The 26,581-nt window shown below is 32.0% G+C and overlaps 1 protein-coding gene across 1 annotated transcript; it reads right to left on the reverse strand.

The window, feature by feature from the left end:
* Positions 1 to 12,253: 12,253 nt before the first annotated feature.
* On the reverse strand, positions 12,254 to 20,737 carry LOC107920127 (alpha-amylase 3, chloroplastic). The gene is made up of 13 exons (XM_016849661.2): positions 20,120 to 20,737; positions 19,544 to 19,674; positions 19,373 to 19,427; positions 19,173 to 19,286; positions 18,928 to 19,048; positions 17,997 to 18,352; positions 16,707 to 17,332; positions 16,096 to 16,285; positions 15,669 to 15,775; positions 14,441 to 14,690; positions 14,051 to 14,173; positions 13,273 to 13,440; positions 12,254 to 12,825 (listed from the first exon to the last, which is right to left on the reverse strand). Exons 1-13 carry the CDS (start codon positions 20,396 to 20,398, stop codon positions 12,667 to 12,669), a joined length of 2,679 nt encoding a protein of 892 aa, XP_016705150.2. The 5' UTR covers positions 20,399 to 20,737; the 3' UTR covers positions 12,254 to 12,666.
* Between the last annotated feature and the right edge of the window lie 5,844 nt (positions 20,738 to 26,581).

Raw genomic sequence — 26,581 nt, forward strand, 5'->3', positions numbered from 1 at the left:
AAAAAATTGCATGAAATAATTATGAAGATAGATAAACGAAATAAGTATAGTTACATGGAATATAATTTATGTTAAGTTTGATATGAACTATTACCGGAATAAATATACATAAAATATATAGAAATAATTGTGTGGAATGTTTACACGAATTGGTCATATAAAAATATATGTACAAAAAAATTGCATGAAATAATTATGAAGATAGATAAACGAAATAAGTATAGTTACATGGAATATAATTTATGTTAAGTTTGATATGAACTATTACCGGAATAAATATACATAAAATATATAGAAATAATGGTGCATGGAATATTGATATAATGAAAAGAACGATATATACTTATGAAGAAATAGTAAGTATTTAATTGAAATTTTTGTTAAATGATATGTAAATCCTAGTAATGCCTGAAACCCTGTTCCAACGATGCGTACGGGTTAGGGGTGTTACAGCAACAATGAATGGAACAGCACCTAGACAACAACATATATGTCACAAGAAGAAAGGAAACTTCGTATGCCATTATTGTGAGAAAGAAGAGCACACCAAACCCCCATTATTTTAAGATGACGGAAGATTGAAAGAAGTTTAACTCGATTGCCAAAACAAATAGAACAAAGATACCACAACATAGACAGTTTAGGTGAGGAAGGATCAAGCACATTTGAGTTATAAAGATCAGCGTTTGATTGATACTCGTGTGAAGTATGGAGTTACAACTGATGGAGATCATATTAAAGTTGTAACAGCCTGTTTTCAGTGAATTCGAAACAGTGGTTTTGGGACCACAAATCCGAGGGCGAAAAAAATTATTTTAATATTATTTTATGGTCTACAGTATGATAAGAATATCGTATGAAAATTTCGTTAAGAAATTTTACTGTTTACATGCCTAGCTTGATAAAAAGGACCAAATTGCATAAAGTGCAAAAGTTGAATTCTAGTAGCTAAAGGTATCAAATAGTTATGAAATTTAAAATTGGAGATCCTTATATGACAAATAAACTATTTAGAGGAGTTAGTAGATAATGATGATTATTCATCATTGGAATTTAGTAAATTATTAAGGTTAATTTCAAAAAGTAAATGATAAAATGATGATAAATAAATAAAATAAAAAAATTATCATCATTTTCATCATCTTTCCTAAAATAAAACATGAAAACCCTAGACATGGAAGCTTGAAGATAGACAACTTTATTTTGCTTAATTAGGTGACTATTCTTGTCTCATTTTTAATGATTTTTATGTTTTTGATATCGTAATATCTTAATCTAGCTATTTCGGGGATTAATTTGTAAAACGTTAAAGTATTAGGGTTTTTGTATGGATGAGTATAGTTGAATTTTGAAGTTTTATGGTAGAAAATAAAAGGTTTTAGATAAACAACTTTTGTAAAGAGAATTTTAATGAAATTATGATTCAGGGACTAAATTGAAAAGATGAAAAATTTATAGAAAAATTTTGAATTTTTTGAATAATATGGGCTTCTATTGATATGTATGAATATCTGTTAGGCTTGAAATAATGATTAAATTGTATGAATTTTATTTTCCGAGCCTAGGGACTAAATCGTAATTAATTAAAAGTATAGGGTCAAATAGTAATTTTTCCAAAGATGTGTATTGGATTGAATTGAATATGAATTGTATTAAATTTAGTTAAATCCATTCGTATAGATCCGGATAGATCTAGTACGGAATTGGATTGAGGAAAAGAAAAAGTATCGGATTAGTAGCTTACAAATCTACGTATACTTGTCGAGGTAAGTTCGTGTAACTAAATTGTATATTTTTTTGTTTGTTTTGAATTGAATATTGTTATGTGTGTGAAATGTTTAATTGCCATGTAAAATACTGATCACATATCTGACAAGTACCGAGTCCCGTTTGAACATTAGGAATTCAATAGATACAAATGGCATGTCATTAAGTGTTCCCCATTGGTTGTCATCCTGCATGTGTTTTGGAGACACCACAGCTCTTACGAGCTTCCCATTACTTAGCTCTTACGAGCATCCTGATATTTGGCTTTCTTGAGCTTCCCGATAAATGGCTCACCAGAGTTTTCCGTTAAACAGCTCACATGAGTTTCCCGTTATATGGCTCGAAAGAGCTTCTCGTTTACATACTCGTATGAGTATTCCTGAATATGAATTGATGGATTACAATTTTGTACACTTTGTGTAACACCCCCTACCCGTATTTGTCGCCAGAATAGGGTACGAGGCATTACCGAAGTTTACCGAATTAATTTTTTCGTTTTTACTAGTTAAATACTATTCATTTACTGAAACATGTTATGACGTCCCTTAGATGGGCCTCCGAAACCCAAAACATACATCGGGACCAAACCGGGATTAAATTGAAACCATAGGGAATTGTTCGCAAAACCTTAAAGTTTTTTTTTTATGAACTCAATATAACCCCTTTTATAGATATCTAACCTTCCCTGCAATTTTAAACCTAGACCAATCCAAATCAACCAATCCAATTCAACATATTTTCAAGATAAATTCATGCATATCCATAAGATAACTTCATCACATACCAAAACCAGGATTTGTTAGCCATACCAATGGCTAACTTCACATTCATTTCACATTAACATTTACTTTATTAACTTATACATGCCATTGATTTCCAAAATAAAGTTTCTTGATATACCAAAATGTTGAGGTTGATAGTGTGATGTGTCTCCGACCGAATCTGACCTCTAAGCTCTTAATACTACAAAACAGGGAAAAAGGAAATAGGGTAAGCACGTTGTGCTTAGTAAGCTCATGTAACAAGAATTATATTTACTTAATATTTTCAATGCAATACAATAAATATTCATACATCCATTCAATTTACCATTTACTTATCACACACAAACTCAACCAAAACATTAATCAAATAGCATCATATGAGTTCAATAAAAAGATTAATGATTGATGAGTTCATCAATTCCATGTTTTCCATTACCCTTATTATTTCTCATATTTATCCCATTAAATTTCTCGGAATTTCGATGGATTTTTAGAGGTACACTTTTAGTGTACAATTTCGGGTCCGTCAATTCATATTCACGTGCGCACATTTCCATTTCAGAGTGCACACTCCAGAGAACCTTATTCTTACAGCGGGATTACCGGTCTAGGCTAAAATGTAGCACCCCAAACCCGGCCCAGAAGTTATGGCCGGATCCGGCATGCTGTGCACTAGGTAGGAAACCGGAAAAGAGGTGGTGAGTCCATCGGACTGCTTAAGTACCAAGCTCCCTTCAGATCCAATCCTAGACATGCATACCGCCATTGCCACACCTTAACGTCATGGATATTTCTAGGAAACTGATTTGATTAAGTCATTTTTAGGAAAAGTGATTAATTTTGGAAAATACTTTCATTGCGGAAGCTTTGCTTGTTGTCGTGTTATTTTGAAATCAACTGTTGTTTTTGAAAACGCGCCCTAAAGCTATCCAATTTCAACAGTTAAAATAAGTAATACCTATCTTAGTAATACATATTAAAACCATTAAAAATAATTAAGCGGCCTTATTGCATTTAAAAACCTAAAACTTCAAACGTAAATAAAAGGATGTCCATTTCACCAGAAGAAAATTAAACTTTCAGAACGGGTGGCCACTCCGAATTCCCTCACAGCTCCAAGCCCACTATGGTTGGGGATTTCCTGCGTGGATGAAAATAAAAGGGGTGAGTTTGGGGAAACTCAGTGTGTAAGGAAAACCCATTCAAAGCCCAAGTCAACTCAAGCCTATTGGGCCTAAGCCCATTCAGGTAACAGTGGTACTGGACCAAAGCCCTTTTCAGATTACAATAAACTGGGTCTTAGCCCCTTATTCAGATAACAGTATGGCCCATAGGCCCATTTCAAAATACATGCAACATCAGTAAACATATGCAAGCCCATTTGGGGAGACTACTCAACCCACCAACCACTACACTCCACCCGTACCAGCCATACACTCCATGTGGGGAATAGCTCAACCCACCCAGCCCAACACTCCACAGTTGCAGCCTTGCTGCTCAGTTAACAGTAAATTGAGGCAAAGCCTCCAGTACGTGGACAAGCCACTTTCAGTACTTCCTCCGTCAATATCCCAATCCCATGCATCAGATAATAACAACATGGCATGCAGTAAATAACAACAGTCAAACATGCATTTAGGTCAATTTAACCCTAGGGGTATTTCGGTAATTTATCTCTTAGGGGTAAAACTGTAAATTTTCCACTTTTAAAGGTATTTCAGTAATTTATCTATTTTAGGGTTTTTCATGCATATTCCTACTTTTCACGTACTAACAGAATCACGTACCGAGGGTTCTTACCGAATTGGGCCCGTTGGCCCATCATTCCAATTTTGGCCCATTAAGCCCAAAAATATCGAGGGCACAGAAATCATGCACTTTGCAGTCCAAACATTACATCTTACCAAAAACATTAATTGATTTACCTCACGAGCATTCGCACGCTCGCAAATCTACAAAATACCGATTTTCGGCATTTCGGATTTTCGACTTTTGCCGATCTAGACTAAGAAAGAAGGTGTTAGTTACACACCTATTTGCGACGATATGCTGACGAGATCCACACACGAACCGCCTACAATTAGATTACTAACACGTTAATCTAACTATTCAAATACAAACTACATATTAACCCCTTACAATATTCGGCCAACCACACCTACAGATCATAGTAAGCTTATAAGAAATCAATAAGCAACTCATTAACAAATTTTTGTCAATGTTTACCACATAATCATAATTTCACTGCAAGCTGTCTTCCTGAGCAACAGTCACTAAATCATTTATAACTGGAGCTACGAAACTCCAAATCAAGTGCCGTTAATTTTCCCTGAAAATAGACTCATATATCTTATATCCATAAAATTTTCAGAATTTTTGGTCTGGCCAATTAATACCAGATTTTTCTCAAAGTTTCGCATGTTTCACTGTTTGACTAATCTGACCACTCTTCATTACGAATCAAATTTCTCATTGTACAGAATTCAAAATATGTTCTCGTTTATTCCATTTGAAACTAGACTCATTAATATTTAATTACATAATTTATGAAGCTTCTAACTCATCTCCCACAATTTATGGTGATTTTCCAAAGTCACATTACTGCTGCTGTCCCAATCAGATTTATTACCAAATCACTCTTTCACACATAACTTGCATGCATGTTTTTTTTTAAACATGTATATCACCAATCAATCATCACATATCTATGATTTTACTTAAGTATAATCTCCATTTCATCATTTTAAAGCACAACATATTAGCCGATTTTTCCCCTTAGCATCTAAGCACATGCATGCTCATTTGTTTGGCTCAACTTCACATATCTTCCATTTTTCATCAAAAGAACATGAAACAACAACCATTTCCTTCATTTTAATTCATGACCAAATGCTTACAACACAACCAAAAACCAAAATATGCTTCAAGAGTTAAGGTAGAATCAAGAAGAACTCATGAACATCAAGATAGAAGCAAACTACCATGAACTTACCTTTAATTTTCTTCCCCAAGTGACCGAACATTCAAGAGTTTTCTCCTCTCCTTTCTCTTCTCTAACTTTAGGCTATGATGAACAAAGATGGACAAAACTTTGTTCTTTTCACCCCTTTTTCTTTTAATAAATTTCATATTTCATCCATTTAATTCTTTAATACAAAAGACATGAAATTCCAATCATGGAACATTTACCTAAACCATTATCATGGAACATTTACCTAACCCATTATCATGGAATATTTACCTAATCCATTATCATGGAACATTTACCTAACCTATTATCAATTTGTATCAATTTGTACCATAAATTATGGATATCAAGTACTCATATTGTCTACAACAACATGATGGCTGGCCACTTCATGTAAAATGGGAGGTTTGTCATGCAAATCCTCCTATTTTGCACTCCTATTTATTTGGCCACTTCAATTTAGCCTATAGCATTTTCAAACATTTTCACATAGGTTCTATTTCATAATTTCACCCCCTTTTTCTTATGGAACAAAAATTAACTAAAATTGTCGGGTTCTATCTTAAGTTTGGGCTTTCTAGAGGCCCACTAACATAATTAAACCTATGCCAACATTCACAGGATTCCCGAAAATTGGGGCGTTACATAAATCCCCTGTAGTATAAATTCCTAGAGTATTGTCGGGATTACCAGTCCAGGCTAAATCCCCTACAACGACAATTACTCTAATTAGCTTGGATCTGAATTACCAGTCCAGACTAAATTCAGACCCTAATTCGGATTACCTATCCGGGTTTAATCCATTTTACACATATTCTTTGGGAGGGCTATATCAGGATAGGACCACCTGTCTGGGCTAGATCCTTTTAACCGTCAATTCTTTTTCAGAGATCCATCTAATTTTCCTTTCATTCAACCGGGATTTCTTCTCTTTTTTATCAAATATATCAATGTTTCATCAATTTTCATACAATGAACATTCAAATCATATCACTTCGATAACTTACATTTCAAGCATTTAGGAATATAATTCAAGTTACACGAACTTACCCCGATACTTGTTCGTATACAAAAATCTACTAATCCCGAAATTTTTCCTTTCCTCGATCTAGTTTCGTATTTGAATTTTCTGGATCTAAATAAATAAATTTAATCATCAATTTAATACATTTCATGTTCATATGTAACATTCTCTATAATTCCACTATTATTTATAGTTCATTCAAAGCTGTCTACTTGAGTCATAGTCACTAAATTATTTATATCTCAAGCTACAGAATTCCAAATTAAAAACCTCTTGATGTTTCTGAAACTAGACTCAAATACCTTTCTACCATAAAATTTTTATAATTTTTGGTTTAACCAATAAGTACAGTAAAATCTTCAAACTTACCCCTGTTCTGCTGTCTGACAGCTTTGACCTTTCTTTGCTAAAAATTAATTATCTCTTAGTAAAAAATTTGGATGATGTTTTTGTTTGTTTCTATTGAAAATAAACTCATTAATAATTTAAACACGTAAATTTTAACCCCTAAATATTTTTTTTCCAATTTTTTATGATTTTCCAAAGTCAAAACAAGGGAACCCGAATTCATTCTGACATTGTCTCACAAAATTTATTATATCATGATTTACAATTCCATTTCTTACACCGTTTCTTCTATGAGAAACTAGACTCAATAAGATTTAATTTCATATTTTGTTCATCCTATAATTATATTTTCACAATTTATGGTGATTTTTCAGAGTTAGCCTATTGCTGCTGTCTAAAACTGTTTTAGTACAAGATGTTTATTACCATTTTTCTCCTAAGCTTTTAATAAATGATAATTTCGTCCCTACTCAATTAACCTCTCAATTGAACTGATTTTTATCAATTAAAACTTTATTATATAACTTTAAACTACTTTATAACCTTTGGGAATCAAAATTTCAGCACTAGACTTTAATTTCAAACTTTTTCACAATTAGGTCCTAAAAATTAATTTCTATTGAAATTACCTAATAAAATCATCTCATAAACAAATTAAAGCTTCAATTTCATACTATTTCATCATAAAATTACAGCACTCAACCATGGTAACTTTCAATTTCATCCATGAAATAAAAAACTAATGAATTTAATAGTAGGACCTAGTTGTAAAAGTATTAAAAACACAAAAATTATAAGAAAGAGGCAAGGATTAACTCACTTGGTGAAAAAATTATGAAATAACAGCTTGAATAAACCCTTAGGAGGTTTTTTCCTGATGATAATGAAGAAAATATGAAGAGAATTCTAGATATTCCAATTTGGTCTAATTTTTATTTTAGTAAATTTTGTTATTTTCCCATTTTTCCATTATTTTACCAATTCTCCTGATTTTTCTTAGCTTATGCCACCAAAAATATCTCCTTTTGGGCTTATTTTCAATTTATGTCCCTCCTCATTTAACAATTGAGCTATTTAATCTTTCTAGTAACTTTTACACCCTTTTCAATTTAGTCCTTTTCACTTAATTAACTACCCAAACGTAAAAATTTTCTAACGAAATTTTAATACCATATTAATAACATTTCATAAATATTTATAAAAATATTTCTGACTCAGTTTTACGAGGTCGAGGTCTCGATACCTTGTTTTTACCCAATTTCTTCAATAATTTCTTTTTCTAACTAACCACTAAATCGGTAAAATTTCTCTATCGATATTTTCATACAATTTTCCTATCATATAAATATTCATACAAAAATGTTAAAATAAATTTCTCTTTAAATCGAATTTGTGGTTATGAAACCGCTGTTTCGATAACCTTGAATTTAGGCCATTACACTTTGTGTGTATTTCCCGTGTATCCGACAATATTTTAAATGGTTCAACGGGCACAGTTCTGTTATGAGATTATATGAGAATGACGTGAACTGTTACTGAAATTTTATGTGAAATACATGGAAATGATCTTACATGATATATCGAAACATGAAAGGGGATGATACATGTATATGAAACTTGCTTGGTGATTATGTTCACCCATGTTTATGGAATATTACATGAGAATCACATGGCTAACATGTTGAGGATATGTGTATAGGCTTTTGGCCAAATTGGTTTGGATATGTTATAAATGCTTACCTTAAATATGAATAAATGGTAAGTTAAATTACATGTTATACGAATTTACTAAGCTTAAATGCTTACTCTGTTTTATTTTTCATGTTTTATAGTAATTCAGAAGCTTGATTTGGTTGGAAGTTGATCGGAGCTACTTCACACTATCCATCGGCCTTTCCAGTACATATAGTAAACTAATTTTGGTTATAATGGAATGTATAGGTTAATTTGGCCAATGATAGCATACAAATACTTTATTGAGATTAGCCATTTGTATGGCTTGTATTTGGTATATTTTGATGTATATATACTTGTGGCCTTAGCATGTTTGATGTGTGCTTGATGTGGTTGAATAAGGGATAATTTATAAGCATATTGATGATTGGTATGAAATAGTATGTATTTGGTAAAAATATGCATATATGTGTATTAGGTCAGTTTGGTAAGTTTGAATACTTGGATATATGTAATGATATGTTATGTATAAAACTTGCTTTTGGTTTGATTTGAATGCCTTGTTATGGCTTGATATTGTGCTAAAGTGTTGTGTTAGGTTGATGATAAATGGAGTGAGAAATGTGGCTTGAAATTGGCCTATTTTTGTCTACACGGGCGTGTGTCTTAGCTATTTGTCACACATGACCATGTGACACAGCCGTGTGTCTCCTGTATTTTAAATTTGCACAAAACAAAATGCTCACATGGCCTAGCACACGAGCATGTGGATTGGCCGTGTGACCCAAGTTAGATAACTCATAAGTTTGGACACAGGCTGGGACACGGTCGTGTGTCCCTATTTCAAATGCTCACACTGCCTAAGACACGAGCATGTCTCTTAACCGTGTGAGACACACGACCTGGCCACACGGGTGTGTGTCCCCTGTACCTTTGAAAAATTTTAATGTTTTCCGAAAAATTCTTTAAGTACCCGATTTAGTCCTGACTTGTTTCTAATGTGTATTTTGGGCCTCGATGGCTCACATGAGGGACATTATGCTTGATTACGACTGGTTTCTTATATGAATGTTATATAATATGAAATATCTGTTTATTTGTTCTGTAAATTTCGGTAATGCTCTATAACCCTATTCCGGCGACAGATACGGGTTAGGGGTGTTACAGAAGATTTATCGAGCATTGGACAAATGTCATCTAGATTTCGTGGAAAACACTATTGTTGTTCCATAAGCTACAACTTATCCTGTTGATGAAGTAACTTTTAATCCCATTCCCTTTAAACAATAGAATACAAGCTAATAAGGGATGAATAGTAAGGGAAGTAATGATTTGGTGATTCTTTCTACTTTGATTTTACTTATGGTTGTTTTTTAATGTTTCTATATTTTGAATTGATGCTTCTGAGTTGATATTATTGCCCATTGTTATTGCTATATTCGTGTTGATTTTAGAAGACAAGTCTTTTTAAGATATGATTTGATTTAATCATGACATTAAAGAGATTGGTGGATAAGAAAGCATAAGGAGAAATGAAAATGGAACAATATTATTTATTTTGGTTGTCCAAAAAGCTCAAGTTTGGGGTTTTTGAGGATCGATATGAATTTATTTAATGTTTATATTCAAAGGTTGATAGTTAAAAAGTCTCTTGGTGAGGGGGAGCACTTTTGGCATCTTAGCCAAAAAGGGAGAAAATAATAGGAGTAAATGAAATGTTATTGTTGACTTGTTAAATATTTTTTTGATCTGATGATGGTTTATAGTTATGGTTGTTGTATTTTGCTTTTGTCAAAGGGAAAAATGATGTTGATTTTTTAAAAATTGTGTTGATTCAATAATAGTTTGTTACTTTTAATTTTTATGGATGGATGTAAATTCGACTTATATCCTATGCTCTATATCCTTTGTTTTTATCTTTGGGTTTTTGATTCATGCTTGGTTGATTTTGTGATGAACAAGCTTGATTGTTGATGTAAGAAGTGGTTATTTGAGCATGATTCTACCTCTTAGTGGGAGATATTCTAATTCCCTTGGTATGTGACTTGTTTGGACTATGTACTAATCAGTTGTTGCAAGGTTTTGTCAAAATGTTAAAGGGGGAGATTGTAGGAAACTTTGACCTCCTTATTTGAACAACATTGAGAGCAAGTTGTTTGGAGAAATTAAAATTTTGGGTGTTGGCATATTTGACTTGTTAATAACTTATATTTTAATATTAGTTAACAACAAATGATAAAAGAATTTCATGGTACATTAGAATATTACCATTATCCAGATTAGCCTTGAAAAGAAAGGAGAGAAATTTGAAATTTGGTGGATACTCATCCTTATCTTTAAGAGTATTTCAAGCTGTTGGAGAACTTATTTATGAAGGTTTTTATATGATAAATGCCGAAGATTTTCAAGCTTATCAAAACATTGTTGGTTGATCACTTGAAGAGACCAATAAATAGATTGTTTATGTCACACATTCTCGGGTAGTTTTGAGTGTTTTTATCAATAACTTTATTGTATTTTCTTGTGGTTATTTTGTGACGCTCTTTAGTTATTTTTTTGGGAGAGTGGTTTGTAACAATTTGAATTCGACTTTGGAGCTAAAAATATCCATGTGTGTCAGGGGTAGTTTCTTCTTTAGTCAATAGTTGTACCGGACAAATTGTTGAATAAAATCATTCTTTTGAGTTAGGCTAAGTAGGATTGACGAATCCCAACTACATTATCTCTTCTTATTTTACTCCTTGCTTTATTTTACCTTTAATCAGTTCCATTCAGTTCTGTTCAATCTTTGTTAGAATGAAATTGTTTTACAGCTAATCAAATTTGATGAATAATTCAAACGTATTGCAAATCAAATTTTTTTTCATAAATTATCTTAATTACTACAAAATTATTATGATAGAGTTTACTATAACTATTTCGAAGTGATCATGCCAAGTTTCAATGAGAGATGGATTCAATGGGTGACCTGTCTATCTATTTTCGACTTTGGATAGGGCTAAGGTTAACGATGTCTCTCGAAGGTAATTGTGGCTTTGAAGGGATAGCATAAAAGTGATCTGATGTCCTCATACCTTTTTATTTTATGCGTAGAGGGACTCTCTGCTCTTTTTACGAGTGCGGTTTATTGAGGTGAACTTCATGGAGGTGTGAATTAAACTTCATCCATATCTTATATTTTTTTCTTTTTTTTGTGCTAATGGCATTATTGTTCATCCGAGCTCGTGTTATTGAAAGATATGTTACGACTTTATGCATAGTGTTCCAACCAACGAGTTAATAAGAATAAAATATTTATTTTTAGTAAAAAATGGGCCTGGCAAAGTTGAAGGATCTTATTGATTCGTGGGATAATTATATTTCAGTCTATTTAGGGCTACTTATATGGATTTCTAGGTCCAAATCTGCCACTTTTAGGTTCATCAAGGACAAAACTTGGAATAAAATTAAGAGTTGGAAAGGTAATCTTTTCTGTCGGGACGGTGAAGAAGTCCTAATCGAAGTTGTGACTTACCTTAGAATGTCTTAGTGTGCCCAAAGCTTTGAGATCTCCAGGTTTTAATTGTCTTTCATTCCATCACCACTACTACTATCATTAACAGTTATATTTTCGTATAAAAAAGGTCATATCAATTTTCAAAAAACTTGACCTGACAATCGCGATGATATATTTAGATAGAGATAGAACCAGGCTATTAAAAATCAGGATCGCAGGAACACTGAGAACTAGAATTTAATATGAACAGAAAAAAACAATAAGAATACAATATATGTATCCTATTTGTAGAAGGCAAGAAATCGGCCTTCCAGTGTTTAATCTCCACACTCGTAAAGCATTTACACATAAACTATAGTATGGAAAGGATACCTTTCCTTCGACATTAGCTAACTGGCTCCAATAATCACCTGGTCTAGCCTTGCCCTTAATCAATCACTCCAATGTATTTCTGTGTAAAAAATGGTACAACAATGGCACTGGCAAATAGTATTATCAGTGAGGGCCTACACCCTTCCTGCTATCCCCAACAAACACTACTGGTTCGACATTCTTCAACTTGATGGTTGGCTTCCGTATAGGATATACACATTTGGAAACATAAATAATATCAATGGTTTTACATTTAAGATGTTTCCCATACCTTGTAATCCCTCCCTTCAAGGGCCAAGGACCATCTTTGGGAACCACTAGGAGGCTCATAATAACCTGGTCCGATCTTCATCGCAACCTTTTCATCAATAATGGCTGCATACACATCCCTCTCTGCCTTGACGATTTTAACCTACCATATATAATTCATAATATCAAGTCAATAATTTACTTTTTCCAAAATCTGCTTGTCAATTTTTAATCTGGTTGGTGATTTGCCAACAAAAGGTGCCTAAACTCTTTCTAGAAGCGAAAATGAAGAGCAGTAAGGTAGCAAATTTGTGGCGGAGATAAACTAGAAAAATCAAAATCAATTAGATTTATACATCATACTTTCATTTTGTTCCTGAACAGTTAAAAGCAATCCATATAAGCAAGTTAGATACACTTGGATCAAGTCCAGCAAGGGTTTCCGGGGAAATCTAATAAACAGTATTCATATTACTCCCCAAAATTCTCTCTTCATAAAGTCGCTCAGATTGCCTTAGTTCCCAAGTATAAAAGAACTTGAATTTATTTGGAAAAAGCTTTCCACATAAACCTTGGTTCACACATATGAAGCAAAGTTATTGATACTTACTAAACTCCGGCAATGGATTCCGTTTCTGTTTCTGACAGAGATAAGATTGGCAATCTCAGATCGATGATGAGAGAAAATATGATCGTAGAACACAGCCGGCGTTCCTGGGTGAGTCAAGATATAAGCATATCCTTGCATTTCCTTTCCACCTGGGAACCTCCAATGACCCTTCAGAAAAGTTGCAAAAATTGATTAAAGCATAAGTAAGAAAAAATCTTCTCAAAAAACCATGGAAGCAGCATCATAGCAAGGTCTAAACAAGAATCCTTTTCATCAAAGAAAAATTGCAGTGGATATACACATTAAATCATATACTAAAAATCAACTATATATTAAGAATTAAGATGACTACTTAGTCAGCCTAACATAATATTAAAAGTCAACTTACCTTTAAATCTTAAAAAATAATAATAACTTGCTTAAAGCATTAAACAAAATACTTGTAATAGAGAAGAACCATCCATGATCACCTAATAAGAAATTCTTACAACTATCTACTGAAACATGTTAACATATGTGAGCGATGCTCTCTTCTATAAAATTTTAGAATTTAGTAAATTTTAACTGAAACCTAAAGAAGAAAATCAATTATCATAGATGAGAAAGAGGAAAACAAAGGAAGACAGAACTGCAACAATTTCTTCAAGCCTCAATTTCAGCAAAAGTGCTATTATCACAAACACTTGATTGATTTGGCATGCATCATTGCTTCTTTGGATTACTTCAGTTCAGAAAAAATGAAAAAGAGGAAGAGTGAAAGACTCAAGTGAGATAAAACCTGGGTAGAACCAGTGTCATGATTCTCTATAAAGGTAACAGCACGAGATGGCCACCATCCAACAACCCCAGGAGGCTTCCCCTTCTTATCCGATAATCTCCAATACTCACATCTTTCCAGAGCCTGAGTGGAACAATTATCCATAAATATATCCTGTGCCTTACTACTTTAGAAAATAAATTATTAGAAATAATTGCAAGGACAAACGACCAAGAGCAAGAACCAGTAAAAGCCAGGTGCAATATACTTAGAATTAGAAACATCAAATAGTGATTCCCAGTTTGTGGGCAAAGCAATGGAGACAACCAATACAAAATTTTTGTTTGAATAAAATTCTATAGATTGTGTCCATGAAAACGCTTAACAGGAGAAAATTGAATAAATGCTTACTGAATGAAGAATTCCCTTGGTTGTGACATCAAATGCACCAGCAGTTCCATTAGTAGCATTGATCCAGTCAACAATTCTCTGTCGGTGGGAATCTTGATTGTGGTCCATTTCACCATAAGTGTAACTGAGAGAATCCCAATATTCACCCACAGCAAAGTAAGGTTCACTTGCTTCCAAGTAATCCTTGACGTAACCACCCCAAAATCCTCTGACAAAATCCAGCCTCCATCCATCATAACCAATCTCTTCCCTACAAGTCACAAAATGCCAGCAAAATACTACATGAACAAACTCATGCAGTTGAAGTACGTATTATGGAGAAAAGGAAATAAATCTGTCCTATCATGTAGAAGAATATGGGGTAAGAAATATTCTTGAAAGAAACAAAGATAACTTGTTCATAGATTCCTAATTATTAACAGTATATCAGCTCAGCTTCCGTGGAATAAAAGTTGCCACCAATTAAATAATGAGAAAGTTCAAAACAAAAACCAAAGAAAATAAAAGTAAATAGTTAAGGTGTAAATATGGGACACGTAACCATAAAATTGAACCTAAGTTTTAAGTATTTGAAATAATAAAATATCTCAACAGAATGCAATTTTGATGCAAGTAAACTAGTAATAGAGATGCCGAGACAATCCATTATTGGAACAAGATATTGTTAAATTTTAACAAAACCTTCAGTAAAATTAAGCCATATAACCAGCATAAAGGTAGAAATTTTCAAATATCGAGGATTGGGGAAGAACAACTATGTTGCACCTTGTTTGTTTACAAAATGAAGATTTTCCATCAGTACAACCTATTTCTGCCTGGCCATGCATTTTTATTAGAAACTCAAGATAAATACTTATTATAAACTACAACTGCAACTATGTTTCTACTTCATTCATGTAATCATCCTACTGCCAGCATATACAATTAATACAAACAATCAACACAATCCATAGTAGTGGCAAAAAAATCTAAATATTTCATGATACCTATATTGTACATCTTCTATTCTCAATTTAAAGCATTTTAAGTAGGCTATTGACACAAAACAAGGGATCTTTGGCACCAGTGCTAAACCAAATATTCAGTAGGTATGCATCCATCTGTTTCCATCGCAACTTTTGACAGGGAAAGAAAAATGCAAAAGCATCATCAAACTAAGAGAATACATGCTCTAGTAATCTTCTTATGCATACTAGATGGTGGAAGGAAATTAAATTCAAGTTTTAACCTCAGCCAGCCAAGCCATTCTTTCAGATCCTTCCTCACAAACTCTTGGGAATGATCAATGTTTGGAGCAGCATGGAAGTTATCTCCACTACTTTTGTTGCCCCGTCCCTGTATGAAAAAAAAAGTTCATACCTTCTGGAACATCAAACAGTAAGATGCATAAAGTTCAACCAAAAGGGGCGATACCAAGCTTAATATAAGCAATATTCTTCAGGTCTAGATTGAAAATTTGGAAAACATGCATAAATACGGCATGAAGCTAGCTGAACAATGGTTGCCTATAACAATCACAGTTAGAGGTAAGCCATATGGGAACTTGTACAACAACTGAACTATAAGTCAACCAAGAATTCTAGGATGTGCTATCCATGAACCTCAAAAGTGCCCTGTATTGCTAAAGCTTTGAGAATCAGAGAGAACATCAATACCTGAAAATGAGGATCATCTGCAACCACTGCACGATCATCCCAATTTAAGCGACCACCAAATATATTCCATACACCATTCTGATTTTTAAAGTGTGCACAACGATGATTCAATACAACATCACCGAGAACTTTCATACCAACTTCATGGAGGCTTTTTACAAGTTCCTTCAGCTCAGCAATAGTTCCATATCTGATAAATCAAGAAATTCACATAACCTTTTGCTTTAGGCCCTTTGCGGAGCATGTAACACATGATTTCTTTCATAACAAGACATAACTATTGACTTTCTACATCTCTGGATGTCCAACAGGTAGTTTGCAAACTATCTTTAGACTAATACAAGTAAAAGAAGTCTCATTTTAGTTTTACAATGACAGTTTCTTTTAAGTACAACAAAGCGGAGAAGAGAAGGTACAAAATCCGATACTTGGACACCAACATTATATGAGCCACTCAAGCAAACATAAAAAGACATAAAGCTCCATCTTTTTTCTTGGAAAAGGAAAACTTGAAAGTTCATCTTTGCAAGTTTCAGCTTCTATGACCTAGTCCAAGCACCATCTAATACACCCAAAAGATTGATTATTTAACACAAGCTCGTAATATGTACCTGGAGTTTAGATTATACAAGTCCTTCGGCATGTATCCTTCAGGTGACACAGACTCTGTTGGTGGTGGTAACCAAATCACAGTAAACCCAAGTGAAGATATTTCTGAAGCTTTTTCTTTGAGTTCCATATACCATCGTCCGGATTTATGAGACTCCCAATTGAAACCTTGGCACAATATTTCAAACCCTGTGCCTGTTCCAGAGGATATTTTAACAGCAGGCTTTGTTGTCTCAGTTTCTGAAACAACTTCCTCTGGAACAGTTGTAATGGAGCTCCGGAAGATGCTATACGCTTCAGCAGCTAGCTGTTCGATTTCTTGAAGAATGCTTTCTTGTACTTCCTTTGTTTTGGTCTTCTGACTCTTCTCAGAGCTAAGGCCACTAACCAAGTTTCGTATCTCATTGATGATACCATCAGTATATGATTTACTAGAAATTTCTTCAGTTGTAATGTCAGATTGACCATATTGACCTGGAACACTACTTGTACCCAAGAGGGGAACATAGAAGTCATTTTCTTTAAATTTCAACCAAGTATTATCATCCAGCTTGAGTACAAAAAGAAATCCAAAATGTTCCTCATCTAAAGTGAATAATGCTCCTGATCTGTTCCCCGTAGCTTTTGGCTGCAAAAAGGATTTTGATGCAAGAACAGTAAATGAATAAAATAAAAATTCTAAATCAAGATAAATTAAACAAAGCAAAAGGATAAAGAAAAAAAGAAGAAAACCGATCTTATACATCCTGATAAAACTATCCAACGAAGAGGGTCAAAAAGAGAAAAAAGTTAGTCAAAAACTCTAGAACATAGTTACAACAAATTAATTGCTGTTAATCATTAATCTTAAGTTCATTTCAAAATTATTGGAGTGCATCAGACGAACAATATGTCAAAAACTAGCTCTTTCAAACATACAGTTACTAAACTAAAAAGAAGAAAAATAAATGCAACTGTGGTGTGTAAAGAATACGATCATACTATTCAATTCCTTTGATTAGTAATCTCTTATAATATTTTCATCCTTTAGTCATTGCAGAAAGGTGTTCCAGCATAATCTAACAAAAAAAATTGGCATCTGTACCCCAAACAATTATAATCTTCATTTTATCAGAAGTAACAAAAGGAAAACAAAACAAATGGATGAAACTAATAAAAACTATTTCCAGACATGTAAATAAGAAAATATAAGCTTGCTCAACATATTTTAGCAAGAATGGAACTACTTACGCGTAGTAAGAGCTGAGTCTATGTTTAAGTTCTCGCTGAGAAAATATAATTACAATTCATACCTGCAATAAAGTGCGTAAAGCCTTGTTCTTGAATACAGTTGTTTCTGGCGGGTATGGGGCAGAAGGAATTTCCCATATTTTAGCATCATCTCTGCAAACACCCCAGTGAACTACAACATCTCCAGGTATATCAGTTTCCAAACACACAATAACTTTTCCTGTTTCAGGGGACTTCCTAACAGCAACACTCACTAAGTTACCAACAGAAACTTCTTTTACAATGGACTGCTCCTCATAGAACCCTTCAAGGCACCTATTCTTATTTTTGGAGTCCTTGGACTCTATGCTGTTGTTTTGACTATCAGCATGTGATGCTTCTGACTTAAGTAGCACATTAGAGAACTGCTGCAGAGCACCTTGTATCAAGAGTAGACAGACAAATGTGTCAGTATATCACTAAACAAGGAAGGGAAAGGATATGAAAGATATGGTGGGAAAATAGTTCATTGTGTTCCCACCCTTACCCACATCCCCTAAAGCAGGCTCAGATGGGATCCTATAAATTACCTGGAAGTAGGCCACTTGACTCATTATTCTATATTGATCTGTAACTGCACCTAGAGTTTTGGGGAAGAAAGCAAAATTCAGCCTCTGATACACTAACCACAACTTATGATTGCACAGGGTACAAACCTCAGAAAGGACAAGGTAGATAACAATAGTGTGATTTCAGTGATGTTAATCCTACTCATCTTTTCAAGTAAATTAAGCGATTGTCTTTTTATAGTAAAAGTTAATTATTAATTCAAGACCACTGAATTCCAGGATCTATAATATATATCGTATCAGGAATGACCACCAACCAGTACGCATTATCACACCAGAAACTTAAAAATAAAAAACCATCCTTGATGAATTTAAATTAATAGCGGAAACTGATTTCTTGTATAAACTGGAACATGCAAAAACAGAATATAACACTTTCAGCAACCTGACCATACGCCAAACCCTCTTTTCGCTCCAACTGTATTGCCATCATCCTCAAGGTAATCCACAAGAGGCACCTTAAAATCCATACCTCTGTGCTGATACCATGCTCCAGTTTCTTCATCCTGCAGCAACATATTATCCCCGAAATCAGGGAGAGGCAAAAGCAAGATGATATGATAATAAGATTGACTAATGATTAGAATGTCTAATGTAAAACCTCAATCACTTCATATTGTAAATACGAACCTTCAGGACAAAATGTATAGCAGCAATTTCACTGCTGGGATTAAAATCAATCTTTACTTCATGAAAAATATCTCCTTCAGACAGTTTCTTCAACGGAGTTTCAATAGCATAGTCCTGAAAAGATTCCACTTTCCACTTCATATATATATGTTCATAATGAAAAGACAGCCTTCTATACAAAATTAGAAGCCAATACATACTTTAATGGGAATTGAACCAGGAGGTCTCATGCCTTTAGGAGGTTGATCCCATTCACTGCAAAATCCGAAAGACAATTTTTTTAGCACACAGAAAAAGTTCTAAATAGAAACGGCAAAGTAACATCTTTCCATGCAAAAATAAATATCCAAAGGGGCAAGATCAAGGCTTACCTGCCACTATCTCCAAGGTAAGAAACTCCCCAATGAAGAATCCACTTTCCTGGAAGACTACATCCTACCGTAAGTTGCCAATCATGCTGATCCTTTGATCGATCCAACCTGATGAAAAATTTTCCCTCCACCTAACATTTCAAATCAACGAAATTTTTTGTCAAAAAAAAAATCAACGAAATTAGTGACCCCTCCAAATAAGAAAACATCTAATCAAACTGAAAACAAATCCAAGATCTCTGCTCAAAATTGAAGTAATTTCACTTTTCAAAGACACAGTGATACTAGAACAGAACAGTCAGATCTGATCGACTTGAAAACGGTACCTTCCCCAGAAGTTCTTACCATGTATTGAATAAAGAGTCGTTGGTCAGCCGAATTCACAAAACTAAAATCAAAATTTTTAAATTTTCCATATTTTCCTCCAGAAATTTTCTCAGCCACCAAGCATCCAAGTTTAAAAAAAAGTTCAACTTAAATTCAAAAACTTCCCTTTTCCAGGTAACGAAACAAGCAAAACACATGAAGCAACCATTTCGACATACAAACAACAATATAAAGCTAATGATGAGAAACCTTTTCAATTCGCTTGACGGGAAAAATATCTTTGTAAAAGATGTCATCGGAAGAAGAGGTGTCGAAGTTGCCAATAAGAGCTGTTTCAGAGGAGCTGGCTCTGACGACATGAATCGTCCGACGAGGATTGAAGCTACAAAAGCAAGAGCCCCGAGAGAGGGGAAGCTTTCGATTTCGAGAACAATCCAACGAGCGAGGCGGTTTCAGCATCACCTTAGCTTTGGGGCGAAATAACAGGGTAGGGTTCTGGAGAACAGAATCTATGGTAACCGCCGCCATGGTTGGCCGCCGATGGAAGTGGAAAGACGTGGATTTTGATATTTTTTGTAGTACTTTTTTGCAGAATCTCGTAAGTGAGAAAGTTGAGGGGATGATAATTGGATTATTATTTTTATTGTATTATTTTTCTCAATCGTATAAGTTTTTTCTTTCTATTTTTAGTTCGATCTGAATCGTTAATTTGGCACCAAACAAAAATGAAAATATCGTTGAGCTTCAAATAACGCAACTGTATCCTCTTTTAAGCATATCATAAATGTGTGGGATTCTGGCTTTTGACAGATTCGAATGGAGCACTTCAAATTTACTTCAAACATCTAATCTAAACCTTTTTTACGTCCCACACATTAAACAAAAATTATTGCAAAAGAAGTTTGGTCTTTTTTAATGCAAGAGTGTTCTACTTTTTCATGAGAAGCCGTTAATAGATTGTGATTGTTAATTATAATTAATAGCAATGACACACAGAAATAACAAAATACTGATTACATTTGATTTTTTAAGTATTTTATTAATAATTATGACACTAAAATTCGTAATTATCTCATCAAATAAATTATTTTTTGTCAATTTTAACATTTTATAATGATATTTATTTTTAACTAATGTAAGTTGAAATTATAAACACAAATCTTTTAGTTCAAGAAAGATGGAGATAATATTTGGATTTATTTTTCATTCTGTAAATTAACTGAAATAATAATAATTTATTACTGGCTCTGGAGAAGTCGATTCCAATTTCCAAGTCTAACACCAATACTTGTTACCAAATAAACTTTCGGCAAAATGAAAAAAAGGGAAATATGAATCTGCGTACTTTGTACTCCTGCTTTACACTTTTGCTCTTTACGTACGCCCAAAGAGTCCACCGTTAATTAATTAATAAAGGATTGCCTAGATGTGAATTTTGATTTCTTAATTTAATAATTTAATTTGTTTAATAATAAATATAAGAATTGAGTTGAATTTGAAAAAAAAATATTATCAAATGAAAGCTTATACATAAATAATAGCTTTCTTTTAATGAAAGTTCAGTTTTAATTTTTAATTTTAATTTATCGTTGTTGAGTGTTTTTGGTGAATTATCTCTATTTATATGATATAGATATTGTTCATTGATATGACATAGTAGCAGCGGTGAAACTAAGGGGCTGGCAAGGGTTTTGGCCCCCCTAAAATAGAAAATTTTCTATTTAAGCCTTTTGAAATTTTTAAAATTTTAAATTAGTAAAGGTAAAATTATATTTTACCCATTAAAAATGATAAAAATTTGATTTGATCATTTAAAAATTATAAAAATATAAGCTATTAAAATAGTAAAATTACATTTTTACTATCTTAAAAATTACAATTTAATTTTGGCCCCCGAACAAAATTTCTGGCTTCACCCTTGCATACTAGGTAGGTTCCATGCATGTGAACACTTATCTTATTCTAGACTTAACACGTGTTTATGCAGTCCTATGCGCGATATCATGTGTGACTTCACAAGAGAATTTAGGTACTCATCCTACGAAAACCTATTATTATGCAAGCTTGGTATGCAATCTCAATGCGCAAGCTCAATAGAACCCAACTCAAACCCATTGAAGTTTGGGCCAACGATGGCAAGTATCATAACAACTCTAAACTATAATGATTCTAGCTTTGTTTCTTTCAATTTTAGTTTTTTGTTTTTAATTGTGTTATAGCGTATACACAACATTTATCAAAATAAATACTCTACTAAATTTCTTGAAAACTATTATTAAAGGACTTTGTTATAATTGAGCATTGAAGTGTTGGCTATGAGATTGGACTCTGAGATGATTAGGTAAAGGAAGATAGATTTTTCATGTCTCAGTGTGATGAGGTTATTTGGCTGTTTTTGATAATAGTTAATTAGTTGTTTGAAGTTCATTGTCAAAATAGTTTGATGATAACTAGACTAACATACAATTATTAATTATTAATCAAATTGATACATCTCTAATTATTTTCCAAACTTTCTAATGTAGCAACTATTGCTTAGTTTGTCTTACTCTTCTATTGAACTATTTTTGCGTGCATTAACATTTATATTATAGTATTATACAATAATTTGTAATATTTTATTGGTAGTTTGTATTGTGTGTAATGTCAGTGTATTAGTGTTATTTATGATCGTTAATATTTTAAAATAATAATAATAATTACTTTTCTATACTGGGTCAAGCTTTATTTAGAGAAATAACAAGAAAAGCACACGAAAACATTAAGGGAAATTAAACGTGAGTCTAATCCTTGAAGCTACAGTAGACCATTTCCTTTCTTCTTTATTAATCAAAGGATGGTGTTGATTTCTTATCGTCAAGATCCGGTCCCGCATAATCTTGATGTCTTCTACTAATGGCGTATACCTCTAATGCCGGTGAATTTTACCTCATTTGATAAAGTGCAAAACCTATTTGTCCTTTCTTACTTGCAGATCCACTCTGATGGGAAGTCGCTTTACCGACAATAATACTTAATATAGCAGATGTAGTTTATAGCTTGTTCTAAATCCTAGGTGATACAAGATCGAGCTATTAGACCTCCATTACTGCTGATAAGCATGAAGACATTCTTGTCCCTATTATCCCTTGAATTCAGCTTAGAGTAAGAGTGTGAGAAGAGGTAGCATTAAGATTGTTGGCCTGCAACTCTGGTTCGATTGGAGTTTAGTAACCTTATTAGGAAATGCTTAGTTCTTACATTAAACTTTCTTCCCGATTCAAAGCCATTATGTGAGCATATACACCGCTTTACCGGCAACAGTACTTCATGTAGCAGATGTTTACAGCTTCTTTTATAATTTAAAAATGACTTAATTAACTATATATTTAATTATTTGTTTTAAATTTTAAATTTTTTATTTTATTTAATTTATCGTTTATATTATCCACATGAATTTGATTATTTGAAAATTTATTTTATGTATCAAAATTTTTATTGACTGAATAATTAATTAACGAGATACCACCTATCATAATAAAATATATTAATTCAATATTTTTAAAATAAAAATATTACATTAAATATTTTATAAAAATAGATAATGTTATCTCATATTTTAAAATTATACATTTCATTTCTTGCATTAAATTAGGGTCTACAAAGGTTTCCTACCCAAGTCTAAACTTATCTTTGAAAAAGCATGAGCCGCCGCATTTCCGCCCTTTTCCACGTGCGAGAAAGAAATAACAAAGAAAAAAATCCACAAAATACTTTTTATTTAAACTATTAAACTAATATTAGAATAATATTTTATTCCTATAATTAAATGTGGATTTTGAAATATTTTATTGAAGGCAAAATTATATGTTAAATTACACTTTCGATTTAAATTATTCAATTTTTGAAATACACAACATAAAGCTAAAACTTATAAAATAGATGCGATGCATTAACATTCCCTATTTAGGTATTTTCATTTCATTAAAAATTAAAAAATCATAAAAAAATAGAATTTCATTATTATTTTTAGATATTAATTATGATTTCAAGTCTTTAATTGTTATAATATTTTTAATTATTTAATATATTTTAATAGATTCAACAATTTAAATAATAAATCTTATATTAATTATATAAAAAAACAAATAATTTAATGAATTAAAAAGTTTATTACATAAATCATATATAATGCATGTGACACAAATATAAGTAAAATAATAGGATTAAATTAGATTTTGTGACTTAAACTTGACAATTTTTTTCATATTCGGACCGAATTTTTTTTGTTTAATTTAGACCCTGAACTTGAGAATTGTTCTCATATTGAGGCCTAGACTTTTTTTTTGTCCAAGTTAGACCCTAAACTTGAAAAATTTTCCCACATTGGGACTTCAACTTTTTTTAAAATTCAAGTTAGTCCTTAAAACCCTAAAGTTCAAGCCTTAATATGGAAACAATTGCTAAGTTTAGACTCTAATATGAGAACAATTACTAAGTTTAAGGCCTAACTTGGACAAAAAAAAGTTCAGGCCCAATGTGGGAAAAGTTACCAAGTCCAACTCCCAATGCAGAAACAATTGCTAAGTTTAAAATCTAACTTGAACTAAAAAAAAAAGCTCAAACCTCATTATAGGAAAAGTTACCAAATTCAATCCTCAAATAATAATTTAACCCAAAATAATGCATTATAATGTGATCTAATATTTCACATTCACATATCATATATAATTTTTATATAAAAAATCAATTATAAAATATATATTGAAAAATAGTATTCACAATAAATATAATAAAATCAATTAAAAATTTAGATGCGTTATTAATTTGTAATAATAACATGATACTAAATATAATAATTAAAAATTTTATTAACCTATTTTTATATATAAGCATTATTTAGGAGCTAACCCAAACCTTAAAGAGATGTTTGTTTAGTCGGATAAAAAAACATGTATATGTCATGGGCTTAGAATTTTAGTTTGATTAACTGCGCGGCTTTAGGCAATTCCTTTGCTTCAATTCTATGTAAGTCAGCTTATCTCTCGAAAAGGCAAGAATTCTCAAGGAAAATTCTCTAAGGAACCGAAATGAAGCGGAAGCAAACTCTCCAGCGAAAAAGCATAAAGTGAACAAAAAAGCCATAAGAAAGCTAAACACATTAGGTATTTGAGTAAATGCTCTCAAAATATTTTTATTACTGTAATGACGTAAAAATTTCGGTTTGGTCGCTAGTTGAGGCGGTTGTTTGAAAATTTGATAACAAAATTCCGGTTTTAAAGAGAAAATGAGTCGCCACCAATCTTTTTTCTAGGTGTGGTCAGACACCTAATAAATCCTCTTTTTTTAAAAGAAAATTTATTTTTGAACAAAAATGAAGGCCGAATTTGGGTCTACTCGAAAATTCAGAGAAAAATAGGGTTCGAGAGTCGGTTACACACGAGAAAGGTATTAGCACCCTCGCGACGCCCAAAATTGGTATCTTGTTAAACACGCGTTGCCTTAATTCTCAAAAATACAAGTTTAATTTAATATTTAATAGCGATCCAATTGAAATACGATAATTTGAAATTTTTGGTTTTTTAGAAGGACATCTCGCTTTTAACACGAGCCAATGATATCCACCCAACATAGCGATGAAATAAGCGACTTAGTGTTGAAATCGATATGTTGCCTTATTTATTGAAATTAAAAATAATAATAATATCATTTGCAATAGAAATTTGTAAATAATGCAAACAATGATACAATTAATGAAAAATATTAAAATACAATATTAGAATAAAAATAAAATAATATTCACAATAAAGAAATTATAATAAAAATAATGTTCTAATAATATAATCAAAGAAATAATATATTTGTAATAATAGTAGAAAATACTAATATGTACATGAAAGATTCACATGTGTATGTATATGTTAATAATGATGATAATGATAATAAAACTAGCAATAATAATGAAATACAAAAAAAAAGCAAATATAATATAATAATAATGTTAAAATAAAGTAATTAAAAATAGTACTATATATAAATATACATATATATACATATATAATAAAAATATACACTAGTATTAATAATAATAATAATAATAATAATAATAATAATAATATTGAAATACAAAAAGCAAATATAATATAATAAAAATATTAAAATAAAGTAATTAAAAAAATAATACTATGTATAAATATATATACGTATACATACATATACAATAAAAATATACACTAATATTAATAATAATAATGATAATAGTAATAATATTGAAATACAAAAAGCAAATATAATAAAAATATTAAAATAAAGTAATAAAAAATAATACTATATATAAATATATATATCCATATACATATATAATAAAAAATATACACTAATATATAAAAAAATATAATAATAGTAATAATATTAATAATATTAGAAATAATAATATTTAATAAAGAAACGAAAATAACAAGAAAGGACTAAAATTGAACTAAAAACAGAGTTTTGGGGCAAATTTAAAAGAAATAAAGGGAAAAATGATCAAAATGCAACACGCGCGTAATCTGGAAGGACCAAAACAGCAATTACTCCTTCCCCTCAAAACGTAGCGCAGCATGGGGGACCAAATTGCAGAGCATAACGAATTTTGGGGCCAAATTTAATTAAATAAAAACTTGATTACAGAATATAAAAAAGCGGAAAGGCCTAATTGCAAATAGACCATTAAGTAAAAAACACGCGGAT

This window comes from Gossypium hirsutum, chromosome A12 (assembly GCF_007990345.1).
Source record: "Gossypium hirsutum isolate 1008001.06 chromosome A12, Gossypium_hirsutum_v2.1, whole genome shotgun sequence".
Taxonomy (NCBI): domain Eukaryota; kingdom Viridiplantae; phylum Streptophyta; class Magnoliopsida; order Malvales; family Malvaceae; genus Gossypium; species Gossypium hirsutum.

Coding starts and splice junctions, on each gene's coding strand:
- LOC107920127 (XM_016849661.2), bottom strand. CDS start 20,398: ATGGCGGCGGTTACCATAGATTCTGTTCTCCAGAACCCTACCCTGTTA. Junction 17,333..17,996: donor CTTTACGCACTTTATTGCAG/GTATGAATTGTA, acceptor TCCTTTTTGCAG/CCAAAAGCTACGGGGAACAG. Junction 16,286..16,706: donor TTGTATAATCTAAACTCCAG/GTACATATTACG, acceptor TTGATTTATCAG/ATATGGAACTATTGCTGAGC.